Here is an 18,893-nt window from a genome sequence, read left to right as displayed (position 1 = left end):
ACTCACTTTTTTGTCTACAACTGGTCAGTACTGTCTTCATCGGGGAGAGATTCTTTTGTGGAACAAATAATTCAGCAAATTTTGATTCTCAGTGAGGATCAACTCCTCCAAGTTTTCTAGGTTCCTCCATGCTAGCTGGTGAGGGTCTTGTCCATTCAGATTATGAACGGAAAAAAAACCCTCCAGGAGGACAATACTAATTGTCAAAAACAAACACCTTCCATTGCTCAAGGAACTATATTCATATGACCATAAAGTTTTTAACCCTATGCTGTAGGTAAATCATATCTCCTATTGGCAGTAATATCATAAAAGCCATACCTAGTAAGCGTAGTCCTGTTTAAGGACTTCTTTGGGATACAAGAATCCTTCCAGGCATGAAGACAGGTAAAAACATTAGGGCTTTAGTGAACTACTTAACTATTTCAGACATAAGCAGCAACAGATACATTACAGTCATCAAAGACAGTCAGATACCACTATTTGCCTACAACCTCCTTCCCATCTAGATGGGGCGGGGGGGGGGGGGTGGGAACCAGTTGTCTGGTAAAGAATTATCCTGGATTAGGTAGGTTGTTTTCATCTGACCTCCTACATCACCTCTGAAGTTGCTATATTAGCATTTCTGTTAGATTTTCTCTTTACTTCACACCCCGGGCACCATCTCAAAGTGGTATTCAGATGATATTTATTTAAAATGTTAACTTTTACTAATATGTGAGGAAAAAAACATATTTGAGTATTATCTACAGTATTTCTAGGACAGCAGGGGAGAATCATTCACCTTTAAAGGCCTCCCACACAAACACCCTGAATTGCACACTAACTGGTCCATAATCAACCATGTCTAAAATTTAAGAACTACACATGCATGCATACACATTACAATAACATCTCACACAGCTTTACCATTACATCACATTACTTCCCAAACACAAAGGTACTTTCTACTGGTGATAAGACCTGTGTTTAAAAGGGAAATGGTGCAGAGCAGTTACCCCACCCCCTCCAAAACAGGTCACTTTATTCCTTTCATGAAAGTTTTGCGGTCTTTTTTTTTTTTTTTTACTAAAAACTACCATCTATAATGAAAAGATAATCTATAATACAAATTCCTTCCATTAGTAATTTTTACGTATTTGGCTGTGACATCTAGATAAAATCATCTAAGAAGTAAGGTTATTAGAAATCCTCCATCAAGGTATCTGGGTACAAATATTAGTCTCGCCTGAATCTGGGTCAAGACTCAGTCAGGTGTTTTTTAAAAAGGTAAATGTTGACTTAAAGTTGACCCTTGAACAGCATGGATTTGAACTACAAGGTTTTTTTCAATAAATATATTACTGCAGATGTATTTTCTCCTCTTCATGATCATATTAATAACAATTTCTTTCCTCTGGCGTATTCTGTTGTAAGAATACAGTATAGAATAGATGTAACATACAAAATACGTTAATCCACTGCTCATGTTATCAGTAAGTCTTCTAATCAACAGCAGGCTATTAGTAGTTAAGTTTCTGGGGAGTCAGAAGTTATATCCAGATTTTTGACTGAACAGGGCATCAGTGTCCCTAACACCTATGTTGTTCAGAGTCAACTCTACTTCAAAAAGTGGTTTTTGTTTTTTTGTTTTTGCATTTATATGCTGTAAACTACAGATCATAAATGCATGAAAAGAACAAATATTCATATGCTGACAAATACTCTAAGAAAAACCAGAAAATAAGCATGTTTTAAGTGTATACATCTGTTTGTAGGCAACCTGAACATATTTAGAAAGTTGTTAGAAATTCAGGCAATCATAATACTTTTTATAGCTCATTTGGTAACATTTTTATATTTTACTCTTACCTTTACGAGGACTGCTAAAAGCAATAGCCATATGAAAAATGTACTGTCTACAAAAATCAAACATTTTCCATATGTGGCTCAATGTCCTGTGCAATGAAGGTAAAAACCATAACTACCATTTTCTCAGTGCCTACTTACTGTGTGCTGAGACTTAAGCAGTTTATATTTATTATTCCTAATTTTTACTTTAATGCTAAAAGAGAGAGTCCCAGGAAACAGACTGAGGAGTCTGTGCAGCAGGCTTACTGGGGAGGGCTCTTGAGAACGAATACCTGTGAGACTGACCGGAACAGGGTTGGGCGGAGGAAGACGTTGACGAAGACACAGTTGCAGCAAAGGCCTCAGCTAACCCAAAGTGAGGTGTGGAAACTGGATGAACCTTCAGATTTGTCCTGAACTGGGGCAAGGAAACTGTTCCTCTGGATTTCAGCACGGACCAGTCACTGGATTCAGGCTTCCCTGGAGAGGGAGCCTTACCTTGGGGGAGACAGCTCCCTTGGGCGAAGGAATTCAACTGGCAGCTGTCACCAATCGTTGCTCCAGGCAGCTGGGGGAGGGGCTGGGTGTCTCATTCCTGGAGGAGGGGTCTGGGGACTATATCACATGTATGTGGAAGATATCTGATGCATTTCTATTTAACTGAATAGAGAGCTAAGGGAAAGGTAAGAGCTTATTATACAAAGTCACTAACAGAACTTCTTTAATGTAAATTTAGGTTTCAAAACTAGGACCTGGTGTTCCTCTCTTCAGTAGACATTGAAAAGTCTAGAAAGTCACTGTGTTTACCTTTTTGCCATAGTTGCCAGGAAGTTCACAGCTCATTTTAATATTTAGCGGATGTAACTATATTTACCTGGGTTACTCACTGCACCCTCTGATCTCCCATTTTCTATTTTTAGCTTTCTTCATATGCATATGCTTTTTTCATACGTTTACATTATATATTCTAAACAACCCATCTCCTCTTTGTCATCTCTAAGAACACTTAGCCATAGGTAATGGACGCTCTATGGCCTCCTTTTGGTAAGCCACATCCTTAACCTTTTACTGCAGAAAAAAGCACTTCTACTTTGTAAATTCCTTCTGTAATTCAAACTTACTTCAAGAGGAGTCGGTAGTTCAATAAATGCCATCATTTATATAAAGATTTGAGTGAACTGAGTCTTTGACAATAAAAGCCTATTCTAAATGTTTTGACGCCTGTTGTCAACTCTTCCTTGGGACTTCCAAATCAAACGTTTTTCACGTGTTTATAACCTTAGGACACCATGAATTATCTGCAAGAATTTTTAAAACCTGTGTTTTCCTACTGTGAGAAGTAACATGTATGAGCATAACATCCATCTGTACTGCTCTGTTTTGGCCATTGCATTGGACCGTTTATAATCACACTGTTGCCAAAATCTTACTTCAATTGTCAACATTTTTCAAAGGTGGGTTGACGGTTCACAAAGGGGCAATATACCATCTGCTGGCTTTGTGACATTATACAAATTAATCTCATTGTGCCTCAATTTCTCCATCTGTTAGGTGGGGTTAATAACAGTACCTCCATCACAGATTTGCTGTGAGCGTTCAATGAAAAAATACAAACAGAGCACTTAAAACAGTGCCTAAGAGCTTGTACTCAATAAATGTTACTCATTTTGATTGTTACAAAAAAAATAGTCACACCACATGGAGACCACTTATAAATAAAGGTTAGTTCAAGTAGGGAAAGGTAACCCCAAAGTTTTATCACAAAGCACATGGTAGGAATAACAAACTGTAGCAGTCAATATCAGAATCTCGTTTGGAAAGCAAGTTTCAGTTACACCACATCATCTAGTGTTAAAGGAACGCTAGCTTGATTTTCTGAATTTTAGTTTTATTAGTACATAAAAGTATTTTACAGTTATTTTTGTTTGATAACACATGAGATCTACAAATAACAAATTTACACCTAGATTTAGGTTTGTTACACATCAAGTAACGTTGTTGTATAAACATGCTTTAGATTATTCAAGTTTCAGAAACACCTGGCTATACTAGCATAGCTTCTTCAACCTTTTGCTCTTATTTCCTCTTTCTTTATAAAAGCTAATTATCTAACCATTTTCAAAGGTTTGTAGTCCTGGCAAGAATATGGTGACTAACACTGACATATAAACCAAAGGGGAAACAAGGAATCTTAACTAACCATAGGAACATGCCTCACTCACCGGGCAGCCTGCTTACAAGAAGCTGTAGGCAGACAAACAGTGAAGTATGAATGGCTCATATATTTTCCTGGAGTTCAATGGAACAAAAAACATGTACACCTCTCATTCCTTTTTTGGTGCATGGAAATTTACTGGAAGTAAAATCAGATTGACCACCACTTCTTGAAAATTAGGGTTTCATAGATATGTTAGTTCTGCTATAAAGTTAAAATTTCTCCCTTGATTTTTCCTCTTAATTTTATAATGTGGTTTACATTACTTATATAAAGGAAAAAAATATTTTATACTGTTCTAAAACAGGTACAATCTGATCCCTCAAAATCCAACTATTAACCATGTCTTCTAATTTGCAAAAGAGAAGGGACATTACCTGGTTATACAGAAGACTGCATAGGGGTGCTCATATTCTAATGACTGAATGACTATTAACAATGTTGCACTTTGCTGCTTGATGGGGCAAACCCCAGTGACAACTGGACATACCACAATAAAAAGATATAAAGTCATGTAAATCATTCTTAAGAAAGTAAAAGCAAATGGTAACATTGGGTAAAGGCAAAAGTAACATATAATGAATAAGAGCTCTAATGTTCTAAGGTCAACAAGGCTGATATCTAGTAATATCGTATTTGAGGCAATTTCTTTCTATTGTGCTAATTGTTTTGAATTGCATATTTTAAATATCATATTGGTTTCTACCAGAATGTAAGCTCTTTGAAGGCAGGAGTTTATTTCAATTTTGTTCACTGATGTATTTCCAGTACCTACATCAATGGCCAGCACGCAGAAGCAGCTCAGTGGGTTTTTGCTAAACAAATGAATGAATGAATGAATGAATGAATGAATGAAAGAAAATTCCTTAAGATTTTATATGGCAGCTGAGAGATTAAACGTAAGGTTGAGGTACTTTTTGACCTATCACACTCTTCTTTCTAAATCATAAACCAGCTCTTCCCATTTAGAGAAAGTATCTGCAAATTTAAAATAATAATAATAAAAGCAGTTTTTGATAGATACGAACTTTATTCTGGTTTTATTAATACCAATTACAAACATAATTGACTTATTTGAATAAATGAAATCTGAAGGTAGATAGTAGAGCAACAATAATACTGTGAGTTTCAAAAATTCAGGCTATTACAACAAAATAGTCTTACATAGGCTGAGAAAAGGCAACTAGAAGACGTATCTAAGTAAATAACTTCCATTCTATTGTATCAATTTATATTGACTGAAATATTATTTGGTAGCTCAAAATATGTAATTTATGAATACAGCCAAGAGCACATATATAAAAATAAAATGATGGCTGTTATTCCTAAAATGTCTGAGAATAAACACAGGTTTGTATTTTATACTAAGGAATAACAACACATCCCACTAAGTGACAAGAGAACACTCACTTGATTAGTGCCAAGAAAAAAAAGTAAGTATTTCCACTGGCTCTCAAGGACTCTCTCAACTACAACAGGTAAGAATTAAAACAGATTTAAATACATGCCTTTTTCCATTCGCAGACATTTTCCAATGATTTGGAACAGTAGGGGGAAGACTCCGCATAGTTTACAAACTCCAGACATTTGCAACATATGCATACTAGGCCCAGATTTGTTAAGCATTCATCCTGAATACTGAATGCTGTTTCTGCAATGGTCAACAGCAGGCAGAGAAGAACACACTGCATGAACCGCTCCCCCGCCCCAAACCAGGATTAAAGAGTACCCAATAATCAAAGCAGTCCCAACAATCAACTGTTTAAAAGTTAAAGCTCTTTGTGGTCCTGGTCTGGTTTTGAAACTCAAGACATTCTTTCTCCCGTTTTTAAGCCTTTTTTCAACATTACATCGATACAACCTTCCAAAAGGGGGGAAAACTGCTCTTCTACCTCAGCCTAGCAGTATGAGCGACTCCAGAGTGCCTGTATGACAATCGATATCTGAAATTGGAGATGTGAATTTTAGTTCTTGCCCTCTGGTAATGTTAGGAAAAAAGAGGGGAAAAAAGAAGGCAGGGTCATCCCTTCTGAAGTTTAGGGAGATTAGAATCCAAGAGTCTAGAGTACATCTTAGAGGTAACAGAGCTGTGCCAAAATGATATTTTAGTTGGATTTCACTGGGTTCTAGAACCAACTCTAAAAATTCAGGCAATGAAGCACTGTGATGATCTTTGAGGACTACAACAAAGAATCCTGTGTAAGCTGGTAGAAGATTTAACAAACCCCATAAAATTTTCAGATTCCCAAACAGCCCTGCTGATTTTAGTATATCTGAAATCTATTGTCTTCTGTTTTCATGGCCACTGTTTTATTGTACCTCTTGTCTAGCTTACTGCAAGAAGCCTCTGAGTGATCTTTGTCCTTCCAGCCTTACCCTTGCCAATTCATTTTCCACATTACAGCCAGTCCTAGGACCTAAGACTATGTCCACTTCCCAGCTTACAGCTCTTTGATGACTAAGTCTAGGGTCAAGTCTAAACCCCCTAGTACCTCATCTCACCTCTTATGTATGTCTCCAGTCTCATTTCTGATCACTTCCCACCTCCTTTCACCCTCTTCCCTCTAACCTCAGGCTCCAGCTAGCTAGAACTACATCATATAAAACATTTCACCAGAATATTGGGGACATGACCTGTTCCAAATTAATGCTTCTGAAGTTTTGATGCCTTAAATCTAAAAGAGCACAATGGTTGAAAAAAAAAAAAGCCGATGTCACCTCAGTATCTTCTAATTTTCTTTTACCTAACTGCAGGTTATAGCCGAGTGGGCTGAGTTGGGAAATCAATTTTAGTAGGTTGTGACCACCTTTCTAAACACCCGAAGTGGGAGATAAAGAGACAAGGCACAGGGGATCAAGAAGCGTCATGGTAAAGAGAACCCAGGGCCAGTGAGGGTGGCTAGGGGGGAACAGGGTGAATGGGGAGCTGGTACAGGTTGGAGGGGATGGGTGCAGGGGAGGAGCACTTGAAGACTGCCAGTGTAGGGGAGGGGATTGGCTGAGCCGCGGGCACAGTGCATACATGTGATAACCAGGAGGCGTCGTGCCCCACACCAGGTGTTGGCGTACATCAGCAGGACCACGACAAGCAAACCTGGGGTATCCCTGGTCTACTCCATGCCCTCCCACAACGTGTCACTGCGGTTGCAGGGCCTCCGGGAGAAAGACTCTGGGTCCTACCGCTGTTCTGTGAATGTGCAAGACCATCAAGGCATAAATAGGAGCCACAGCAGCAAAACTTTAGAACTCAGTGTGCTGGGTAAGTGTGAAGCACACACTTTGCAATACCGCCCCAGCCCCCAGGGAGGTCAGGCGGGTCTCTCCCAAAAGGCTGCCTGTAAAGGTTGGAGGAGGGCAGATGGAGTGACAGAAGAGGGAGGCGGGGAGTGTAGGAGGTGGTGGAGGTGGGGGTCTGTTGGCTCCTGGGGATTGAATTTTTAACCTGTCTCCCTGCTCCAGTTCCTCCAGCTCCTCCATCCTGCCGTCTCCTGGGTGTGGCCCGTGTGGGGACGAACGTGACCCTGAGCTGCCAGTCCCCCCGGAGTAAGCCAGCTGCCCAATACCAGTGGGAGCGGGCACCCCCATCCGCCCAGGTTTTCTTTGCACCAGTTTTAGGTGAGGGAACTTCTGGAGACAAATGAGTGTGTGGCTGGGGCAGGGAAGGATGAGAGGTATGGGGAGGGGGGGGTTGCAGGGGGGGGGGTGTGAAAAGGGGAGGCAATGCTGCCAAGTACTGGGGTAGAGGAGGTGTGGTGGTGGTGGTGGTGGTGGTGGTGGTGGTGGTGGTGGTGGAGGACGACGTACCTGTAGGGAGGAGACTGGAGAAAGAGCCTACCAGGTACAGGCAATGTGTTAGGTGTGTTCGTGTGCTGTATACTTATGATACTCGAGAGGACATATGACCTGGTGGTTCTAGAGCCAGATTAGCTGTGCTCGAATATAATAGAACATACCAGAGGGTACTGCACATAGTTAAGTAGCATGTCATTTTGCGGATTAAATAAGTGAATATTTGCAAAGCACCTAGAACAGTGCATGGCACATAGTAAATGTTACAGAAGTGTTGGCTACAATCATTATTATTTTGTGGAAATGTTTCAGTTAAACATATATATTACGTGACTATTAGGCCACAGGGTAAAATATATTTCTTCTTACTGTATGTTCAAAAGATGCATTGCTTTGGTTTTTTATTCCAGTATATAAGAATGAGATATGTAATAGATACCTGCACAACTACAATCTAACACTATAAAAAGGTTATCTATCAAAACATATAAATTGTCTAGAATTGGTATTCCAAAACTATCTGCTCCACCCTTTCTTGGTTCTTTAAGACACCACTAACGACTCATTTGTAGATTCTAAGTCATACCTTCACCAAATGCCATGCACTATAGCAAACTGTTATTCAGTTGAAAGGCATGACTTTTTTATTTAATTTAATTAATTTTTTTTTTTTTTAAGTAGGCTTCACGACCAGTATGGAGCCCAACACGAGGCTTGAACTCATGACGCTGAGATCAAGACCTGAGCTGAGGTCAAGAGTGGGACGCTTAACCGACTGAGCCACTCAGGTGCCCCAAAAGGGATGACTTTTTAAACAGCTTACCACTTATAAATCTTCTGTGAGTGAAATAAGTCAGTCAGAGGAAGACAGATATCATATGTTTTCACTCATATGTGGATCTTGAGAAACTTAGAAGACCATGGGGGAAGGGAAGGGGAAACAAATAGTCACTTATAAATTTTCTGGAACAAATGCGGTATTTGGATGTTTCCAGTTTAAGATTCCTGAAACAAAATATATTTTACTATACTGGCAGTTTACACTGTTCTAGGTTATGCTGCCTCTGGTCTTTTACCCCAAGTGCTCATCTCTATCTACCTTCTTCTACTCAGTTCAGTCCACTCTACCTTCAGGATCCACCTCCTGAAAGCCTATGACGACGTGCCTTTCCTGTGTATGCCTGAAGCACCATGAGCTTAATGTCAACGTGTCACACAGACCTTGCTCACAACCCTGTCACTGGTGCTTTTGTAGTCTGACTCTTTCACTGGAAGGTGGACACTCTGACGGTAAATGGTACACTGCAGCATCTCTAGGACCTACTGCACAAGGCACTCAAATATTTGTGGTGAATAATAATAATAATAATAATAATAATAAAGTAAGTCCTTATTTCAGACTTTAGTATTTAGAGAAACCCTGTGATGAAATCTGTCAGCTGGGTCTGATGAAAGGGAATGGGTAAGATCTCCAAATCCTCCCACAGATTCTTGCACTTCAGCCAAGAGTTAAGCTCCACATCTTTCTCCTGCTTCCTAAGGACAGTGGAATTCAAGGGTCCAGTCCCGCTACGGCTGCCAAGAAAGATATCAGAAAGATGCTCAGAGTTCTAAAGCAGTGGCCTCCCACTGGGGTATTCCTACTCTTTCATGATTAATCAAGGCATCATAAAACCTTAGGGATTCCTGGCATTTCCAGCTGGCATGTATTTCTTACGTGTAAAGCTTGGCCCCTGAATTTAGAATAACCAAAGCAATATAGGTTAGGGATATTGGTTTTCTTTAAATGTTAAGTGGAATATTGTCTGATCATCAACATTCTCAAGATACATTTGATAAAATCTACAGATACGAATTTTGCGTGGATTTTTCAGATTCATAGTACATTACTGAGTACATTTTACAGTCAATGCTCATTTTATTCATCCCATACTAGATTTAATATTTCCTATATCCTATTAACATCCTGTAAACTTTCACCTATAACAAAAAAACTTTAATGTCCATTTTAAAATGTTCAAGAGAGTACAAAAAGTCTTTTGGGAGCACAAAAACAAAGTTTGAATATCATTATTCCAAAGCTGTTCTGGCCAATACAGTAGCCACTGGCTACATGTATATGACCATTTAAATTAAAATTAAAGAAAATTAAAAATTCAGTTTCACACCGTCACACTAGCCACAGTTCAAGTGTTCAATAACCACCTGTGGCTAGTGGCTATTGCTCAGTGGCTGACAGACAGTGCAGACAACAGGACACATATATCACAGAAAGTTCTATCGGACAGCATTGTCCTAGAAAATCAAGAATATGACACTGTTTGCCCTAGCTAACTGAGATTATAAGACTTTATTCTGTGCACTAAAAGCTCTTCCTCCCTAGTAGGGTGGACCATTTTTCTTTACTTTTATCAAGGTTCCTCCTACTCTGGGGTAAAGAGACAGGGAGGGCAAAAAAAAAAAGGAACTTTGAGCTTCCCCTAAAGGTTTGAGTATGTAGCTAAGAAAACTGTTTCGTAAAATAGACTTCTTTAATACTCCAAATAACAACTTTTTACCTGCACTGTTCAATATGGTAGCCACTAGCCACATGTGGCATTTATAATTTAAAATTAAATTAATTAAAATGAAACACAATTTAAAATCCAGTTCCTCGGGCACACTAGCCACATTCCAAGGTCTCAACAGCCACAAGTGACTGGTAGCTATCACAATGAACTGTGTTAGATATAGAACATGTCCATCATCACAGAAAGTTTTATTACACAGCACTGTTTGTACTATGTGCTTTCTAAATTCTTTTTTCTTTTTACGTATCATCTTATTGAAGGATCCATAATAACTTCATTCCACTCTTCACTAGATTTCCCCAAATGCCAAGAAATAAACTCAGAAGACTATTCATCCAAAGTTTTAACATGTGCTTGTTAGACCCTTACCTCCTAAACTGAAAGACTGTAAGTGTATGGTCGGTAGTCCAAGATGGTCTATTCCTTTAAGATACACATCAAGCCTCTATCAGACTCACAAGCAGGCAAGCGTTCTGGAACACACAAGCCTCTGGATGACAGTGGCATGGGAACAACAGAAACAGAATATGTAAAAAATGGAAGCAAACAAATCTGACCCAATCTTTCTTGCAAACAATTTGAGTGGTATACCATATTTCTCGGAAATCTTTCAATGACAGTACAGAGGGAACGTCTTGTCTGCAAACACCAGAGAAAAATCCTCAGAGGTGGGTGGAGTCTATTAAAATGCTACACAGGGACACAGGTTATCTGCTGGCTTCAAGCCATCTTTACCTCACTGGTTCTCACAAACAAATGCCAAGGCTTGAGGGCTAAAACGAAAGGTCAATATGTAATTTGTCTGCTAAAGCATGAATTTTGTTCTAAAGATTACAACAATTACTAATGAATAAATCTAAGCAATACCCCTAAAACACTGATCATTTTGGTTGCTAGGCAGAAGACTCCCTACCACTTTTAAATTTGTCTGATGAGCAACCAGTACTGATCCAGCAAACACAAGCTTTTTAGGTCATACAATCACCTTGCATTTCATCTCGAGGCTGAGCTAGAAGTACACATCTGTTTCAAAGACATAAAGCCAACTCTCAAGAGGCAAATTTTTGGAGAACACCCAAAAATATGGGACTTGAGAATGAGTTTTGCAGTGCATCAGATTAACTGACTGAAGTGTGAATACAGCATCTGGCTCAGAAGTGAATGCTTTCATGAATGCCAAGTCTAGATAGATCTTTCAACTACTACAGTATGGACTGTGATGAGATCTCTCCCTCCTTTGAAGTCATCACACTTATTGTCTGCTTTAGTCATATGACACTTAATCAAATACTGCCATCACATACCATCCCTTGTGTTGTCCAGCTTTAACTCTTTGATGTGTCTATACATACTTCAACTGCACTGTAAGCTCTTTATTTATCCTAACATCTAGCATACAGCCCTGCACATAGTAAGCACTCAAGTTATTTGGTGAATGGAGACATGATGAAAAGGCCTATAGAATAAGAGAAAAATCATGCAATCACCAGACAGAAAACCACCCATTTGTTTATCTGGCTCCAAAATTAGGCTGGAATTGTTAGTGGACGGATTTTCTTCTGGCAAACAAACAAAAAAAGCAGCAAAACTTCAGAACCAAACAGTAATCTGTGCAGTAAGGCAGCATCAAACACATCCATTTTATCCAAATGACTGAACGAATACCAATAAATGGACATGTCAGACTTCAAAATGAAACTCTTTGCAGCAACAAATGTTTATATCTGACTTTAAGCTAAAACCCTGTGCACTTAGAAATATACACATTCACTTAGATAGCATGCAAAATAGTACTTTGGTAGCAAAATCCAAGAGCTATTAATTTCAAAATTTACAATTTCAATAGATAAGAAGTCTAAAACACAGTCCAAAAAAGGGAAGTGATGTGTTTTTCAGGTTATTCAGGAAGGTAGCCAGGGAAGAGGCTGGGATGGGACTCAGCTTTCTGATGCCTTCTTGTGATGAGATGAAGGCTGCTACCTCAACGTACTGAAACTATGATTAAAGGAAAGTTTCCTGGAAAAACCGAAGTTCCTATATACCTCTTCCCTCCTTTCAAACTTAGAAGAAATTGTTTATTGAGTTTTCATAATTGCATTTTAATGCATATTTCAAATGCACTGAGCCAGAAATTTAATGGACACACAGGATATTCCTTCCCTGTGACCCTCTGACATGAATTCACATTTAAGTGAGCACATTAGTCCGTACAAAAACTTCCTCATGGTCCATATCTACTGTACTTTTTCTATTTTGTGAAATTCAAAGCACAAAAGATTGCTGAATTTCTTTTTGCAGTTCTCATCAAGACAATAAAGTAAAAGAAGAGCTTTCCGGTTGTGCCTGGGCGGCTCAGTCGGTGAAACGTCCGACTCTTGATCTTGGCTCAGGTCATGATCTCAGAGTTCGTGATATGGAGCACTGAGTCGGGCTCTGGGCTGACAGCATGGAGCCTGCTTGGGATTCTTTCTCTCCCCCTTTTTCTCTCAAAAATAAATAAATAAACTTAAAAAACAAGAAGAAGAGATTTCCGAATTACTCATTCTGAATAAGCATTTCTGAAACTGGGATCTAAAGATTTGCTTTCAGGTATCTGAGACTCCCTGAGAATTTTTTAAAGTTGTGTTTTTATTTTCATAAACATACTCTGGATTACTTGGGGACATCCACCTCATAACTGTGTAAGGCTACGGTCTCAGTGACGACATTTGCTTCTGTGGTTAAGATTACATTTATACTAAGTCTTCTAGAGGGAGAGAGCTTAGTATTCAATGCAAAATTTTTCAAACTGGGTTTCAGTCTATGTCTTTGAGTTAAAGTTTGAGTAACACTGATCTAGATCTCTATACTTTCCAAAGTTCTCCTTCTAGACTGTATTTGGTAAATTTAATAAATATGTGTCCAGTGTCTACTATGTGCTAGGCACGGAAATATGGCAGTGAATAAGAGAAACCAGAACTTGTCCTTACAGAGCTTATATTCTGGCAGGAAAGACCAACATTGTTAATGAAGAAATCTGGTTCCTTGGTTGAAATCACTTAACAAGTAGAGAAAAAAAAATACATACAGTTATCTGCCCTCCTGTCACCTACAACTGTTGATCAGAGAATCCACTGTCATCAACATGTTCTCAAAATATTCTAAGAGCTTGAGGTCAATTTGGTCTTATCTGTTTGACATCAGGTGAACAGATCCTCTTTTAAAAATTCTTCAGAAGGGGGCAGGTGGGTGGCTCAGTCGGTTAAGCATCTGACTCTTGATTTCGGCTCAGGTCATGATATCATGGTTTGTGAGTTTGAGCCCCGCTTCCAACTCTGCGCTGACAGCATGGAGCCTGCTTGGGATTCTCTCTCTGCTCCTCCCCTGCTCATGCTCGCTCTCTCTCTCTCAAAATAAATAAACATTTAAAAAATTAAAAACAATTCTTCAGAGAAGCTCAATCTCCTTTCCTTGCTTTAGGTTATGCTTCTCATAAGTGGACAAAGACGCAACTAGCTATTTCCTGGTTGTTTGAGAAACAGTTTTATGGAGAGATTTATATTCATTGAGGTTTTGATTGCACAACACTTTACCCTTTTGATTGGGAAATTTCTATGGACAAAATCAATCAAGCCAAAACAGTTACAAATGCCTAAGTACACTTCTAAACTCATGAAAAGTTCATGGGTGGATGCTAACCAGCACGGTGCAAAAACTCCCAGAAATTTAACCTTAATGACCTTGAAATTGAATTTATAACTTTATTCTTTAATAGAATAAATGAGATTCAGAACACAGTGGCTCCTATTAGCTACTACTTTAATCCTGTCTATAAACTACTACTTTAATGACACCCTTGTTAAGGGGGTATAAAAAGAGAGGGTCGTAAGAAGACCTAAATGTAAACATTATCAAGTAAACCAATTCAATTCTGTAATTGGGAAGTGGGTGCCAAATTCCCTGAACGACAATCAATAAGTTTGAAATATCTTAGTTTCTGGACCAAATTTTCTAAGCAACAATGTCCCGGGATGAACACTACTTGAGCCAAGATCTCTCCAACTTTGGAACAATCTCCTCCATTAGCGTGATTGTGATTGTTCTCACTGGGTTTTTACCCAAGGAGCTGGGGGGGGGGGGGGGGGGGGAAGTGCCATCCCTACCAGAAGAGAAGTACACAGATACTATGACTATTAACAAGAAGTAGCTCATTGAAAACTGGGAGAAAGATTCCTACCAGAATCTTTTAGCAGACACTATGACAAGGGAACTAGCTTACCTAAAAGACAACTCCCTCTCTGCCAATAATACAAATCTGAAAGCCTAAAGGTCAAAACAAACAACGGAAAGATAACCTGGCTGGTGATAAAAATTTCTAGCCCAAATTAAGCCTCTGTACCTGAACACTCAGAGCCACAGATAGCCAGATGCACACTGAGAGCTTTACTTTTCACCACATCCGGCACAATAACTAAAGCAGGGAAAAACTGGCTTTCGTGAAGGAGCTTAGTCAGAAACATAGAAGGGCCTCAAGCCAACCTAACTCTGGAGACATCGACACTCTACAAATTCCAGACCAACTCTCAGCCAGGCTAACTTTAATTGTGCCCCTAACTCCACGATAACAATATACTATCTGACTACAACCGAGCCTCTTCAATTCTCCAAAGCATCTCAAGTCTTCTCCTTCGAAGCTCAAGTTAGAAAAGCAAGGCGACTGACACAAAGGCCAGTCGTCCAAAGGCGCTTTTTGCGTGGCTCTGCACTGCCACTCATTTGAAAATTCCTAAACTGAGGGCTCACCGGCCCCCCTCTTCTATCCTTCCTCAATTCCGCCCCGGCTGGTAAGCCTCGGCCTGGGAGCCCCTCAGCCTGGAACAAAGCGAGGGGCCCCGGCGGTGGGGGCGAGAGGCGCCAGCGACACGGGAACTGCCGCACAGCGCACAATGAGAAACTACCAACTTCAGAGCGTAGGAACATCAATTGGCAAGAAAGAGGGGCGGCGGCAGGCACGCCCAACTTCAAACTCAGGAAACCTACGGGCTGGCGGCCATCTGGAAAAAAGCCCCCTTCCCAGGGAAAGAAGAAAAAGGCGGAGGAGATGCGAATCGCCCACCGGGCCCCGGAGGGGAGCCCTGAGCTCAGACCGGCCCCCGCCCCCGAGGCCCGCTTCCCCGCCTTCTCTCTGCCTCTGGTTCGCTGCCCCAGGCCGGGCGGCCGGTTACCTTGATGCGCTCCCGGCACTGGGAAGGGGTCCGCTCGTAGCCCAGCTCGGCCAGGGCCCGGGACACGCGCTCGTACATGGCTGGCCCAGGGGCCTTGCTGCCGAACACCGTGCCGGCTCCCTCCAGCTGCTGGTACCGCGCCTCCACCAGCCGCTCGTTGCCCCATACTGCGATGAGCGCGTTCGTCTCGGCCGGCGTCCACGACATGCCCCGGCAGGCGGCGGCGGCGGCTGCCGCAGCCCCGCCACCGCCGCCACCAGGGGAGAAGGAGACCGAGGACGAGGCGGCGCTGCGGCCCCCCAGCCCCAGCCCGAGACCCCCAGACGCCGCTGCCCCCGAGCCCGTCGCACTGCCCGGCCCGAGCGGGGAGGCACCCCGAGGCGTGGAAGGGTCGGACAGCGATGGATTTCCGTCGCTCAGGCCACCAGGAGAAGCCGGGGAGAGCACCTCCATCTTCGGGATTTTTAGCGGCGAGTTGGCGGGCAGCTCCGAGCCACAGGGCGCAGCCATCTTCCAAGCGGCCGCCGCTGCACCGCCCGGAAGTGACGCGCCCGCGCATCCGGCCGCCGCGGTCTCCGGGGCTGCCCTCGGGCCTGGCTCACCCGAGGGCGGGCGGCTGCGGGCCCCTGCTGCCGAACGGAGGCCGTCCGCTTCCCCCGGCCTCTCTCCGCGGGCCCTACCGCGCCTCCCGCTCCTCTCCCGGGGTGAGGGGCGGGGATGAGGCGCGCCGAAGCCCCGAGCTGACGAGAAGGGTGGGGGCATGAGGGCGCTGGTGTGAGGAACAGATTGGAGCCTTCCCACTTCCTCTCCAATCTCAGCCCCCGGGAGGAGGGGTGAGGCCCGCGAGGGGGCCCAGAGTTAAGGAGGACTTGACCATTTCCCTCGCTCTCTCTCTTCTCTCCCTCCGCTCTGCCTCCCCTCCCTCTGAGCTGGCCTCGGGGCGCCGAGGCTGACGTCCAGGGCGGAGACTGGGGAAACCTGCCGAGGGCTTCTCCGGGAAGCGCCGAGGCTGAAGGAGAGCATTTCTGGGGGAGGCTTTAAAAAGCAGTTGTGGACCAGGGTTAGAGTTGGTTCGCTGTGGCTTTTCGAGAAACCCTTGCGCCATTATTTGAGGAACAGCAATTCTGGCTCCAGTTAAGATCTGTTTTCCAGTTAGCCTGGGTAGGTGTGACCATGTGTAGAAAAACTTAGATGTCTTTATCGCGTTTGTACTTTGTAGTTTAAACATGTAGGAACTCTGGAGCCCGGCAGAAAAGTTACTTTCCAATACCATTCTCCATCATCCCTGATTTGGAAGTTGCCTCGTTTTCCTACTGTATTTCACACCCTGGAGTGTAAGGAGTTTGAAAAGACGACTGCCAATTATGGCAGCTCTTGTGACCTCTGGTAATTAGTTTATCAGCCGTTCCTGAATACTCCTCAAAGTGCTGCAGTTTAATGAACATTAGCACGCCAAAGCCAATAGTAGCTGTAAGGTATTTCAATAATCTTCAAAGCCAAATATCTGATTGTTTATCTTGAATCCTTAACTTAAAAACCTCAGCGGATCTTTTTCAAATATGTGGAATTTTTTTTGGAAAGCAAATATATGTTAAGTTTTTAAAAGAAAATGGAGCTGAGGGGGTGCCTGGGTGGCTCAGTCCCTCAAGTGTCCGAGTCTTGATCTCAGCTCAGGTGTTGAGTTCAGGGTGGTGAGTTCAAGCCCCCTATTGGGCTCCTGCCCGGTGTGGAAACAATGAATGAATGAATGAATGAATGAATGAATAGATAAATAAATAAATATAGAGCTAAGGTCAGCTACACCCTAGAATCACACTAAGAGAATAATATGCTTAGAAAGCCAAAGGAATAAGCAGTAGGGATGAAGTAGAGGAGGTAACCGTCTCTGTTTATCATATTAAAAGGCCCCCATAGTTTTCAGTATGAAGAATCATAAAGAAGTTCCAGAATTTATGCTATATTTTCCCCTTTTTCTAAGAAAAAGATATGGTCAAACACCTTGGTGAAGAGGATGGATTCTATGGGAGTTGAGAAGGGGTTAAAAAAAAAAAAAGTTTGGATTCTAGAGTCGAAATGCCTGGCTTCAAATTCCAGTTGTGCAACCTCAGCCAATTTAGTTAAGCAATCTGTCAGTACCTTGGTTTCTTCATTTATAAAATGGGGATGACCTCACAGCATTGTTATGAGAATTAAATGGGTTGATACAGGTAAAGCCCTTAGAAGGGTGCCTGGTTCACCGTAAACGTTAGATGAACATTAGCTATTATCTCATTTGGGCTATGCGACAGTCCTCTCTTATGCACGATTTCACTTTCAGGGTTTCAGTTGCCAGTGCCAAAAGGCAGTCAGGAAGCAGATCGTCCTGATTTATGGCCAGAAGGTCAATAGCCTAAGGCTATCTCACAATGCCTCTGTCAGTCACTTCTCTTCATCTCATCGTGTAGGCAGTATCTATTTCATCTCACATCATCGCAGGAAGGGTGAGTACAGTACGATAAGGTATTTTGAGAGAGAGGAACCACATTCACATAACTTTTGTTACAATACATTGTTATAATTGGGCTATTGTTATTGTCATTAATCTCTAACCATGGCTAATTTATAAATTAAACTTTATCTTAGGTATGTATGTATATGAAAGAACATAGTACATGTAGAGTTGGGGACTATGTGTGCTTTCAGGCGTCCACTGGGGGTCTTGGACCAATCCTCTGTGGATAAGGAGGACTACTGTAGGTTCGTTAATAGACACTCTTTCCTTTGTCGCTTTCTCTCCACCACTAGCTTTCAGTGTCTTCATTTTCAGTTCTTTTAAGGGCTCTTATGGCATCTCAAACACCTGTCAAAGGAAAATTCACTCTTATTCCACCCAACAGTACGTTTTTTAATGTCATAAGGTATTTAATGTGCATGAAAGGGGAGAGTCATGCCTAAATCAGAGACTCCGAAGAGTTTTAAAATCACTGCTTATCCTGCTCTCATTTTCCCAGGAGCCTGAAAAAGAGCCTCCCTCCTTCTTTTGTTAATTCTGGATGATTCTCAAATCAACTCTGACTCATGCAGGAAGCCTTCCTAGATAAAGTGGGTTGACTGGGAAGTCTCCCTTCCCACAAACTTCTGTTTCTAGACATTATTTCTATATGCCCCCCCCCCTTTATTCCCACAGCTCATCAGTCTATCCAATGAGAAAAAGTGTCAAAAATAAAATTTCCAGTAATATCCTGAGGTTACAATTAATTCAATAACATAAAAGCCATTAGTATGTACTACACAGTATGGAGGCAT

At 41.7% G+C, this 18,893-nt stretch overlaps 1 protein-coding gene across 5 annotated transcripts in view; it reads right to left on the bottom strand.

Annotated features, from left to right (window-relative positions):
• The window catches only part of MSANTD2 (Myb/SANT DNA binding domain containing 2), a 31,416-nt gene extending 14,875 nt beyond the window's left edge, over positions 1-16,541 (bottom strand). Inside the window, exon 1 of one of the 5 annotated variants that reach the window (XM_027036829.2) lies at positions 15,609-16,541. In XM_027036829.2, the coding sequence (XP_026892630.1) occupies positions 15,609-16,370 (762 nt within the window). In that variant the 5' untranslated portion in view covers positions 16,371-16,541. The remainder of the gene's footprint in view (positions 1-15,608) is intronic. The other 4 variants (XM_027036828.2, XM_015074081.3, XM_027036824.2 and 1 more) reach the window with 4 other exon arrangements.
• Between the last annotated feature and the right edge of the window lie 2,352 nt (positions 16,542-18,893).

This window comes from Acinonyx jubatus, chromosome D1 (genome assembly GCF_027475565.1).
Source record: "Acinonyx jubatus isolate Ajub_Pintada_27869175 chromosome D1, VMU_Ajub_asm_v1.0, whole genome shotgun sequence".
Lineage (NCBI taxonomy): Eukaryota > Metazoa > Chordata > Mammalia > Carnivora > Felidae > Acinonyx > Acinonyx jubatus.
The sequence above is the reverse complement of the archived record's forward strand: the minus strand, read 5'-3'. Positions and strand labels throughout refer to the sequence as shown.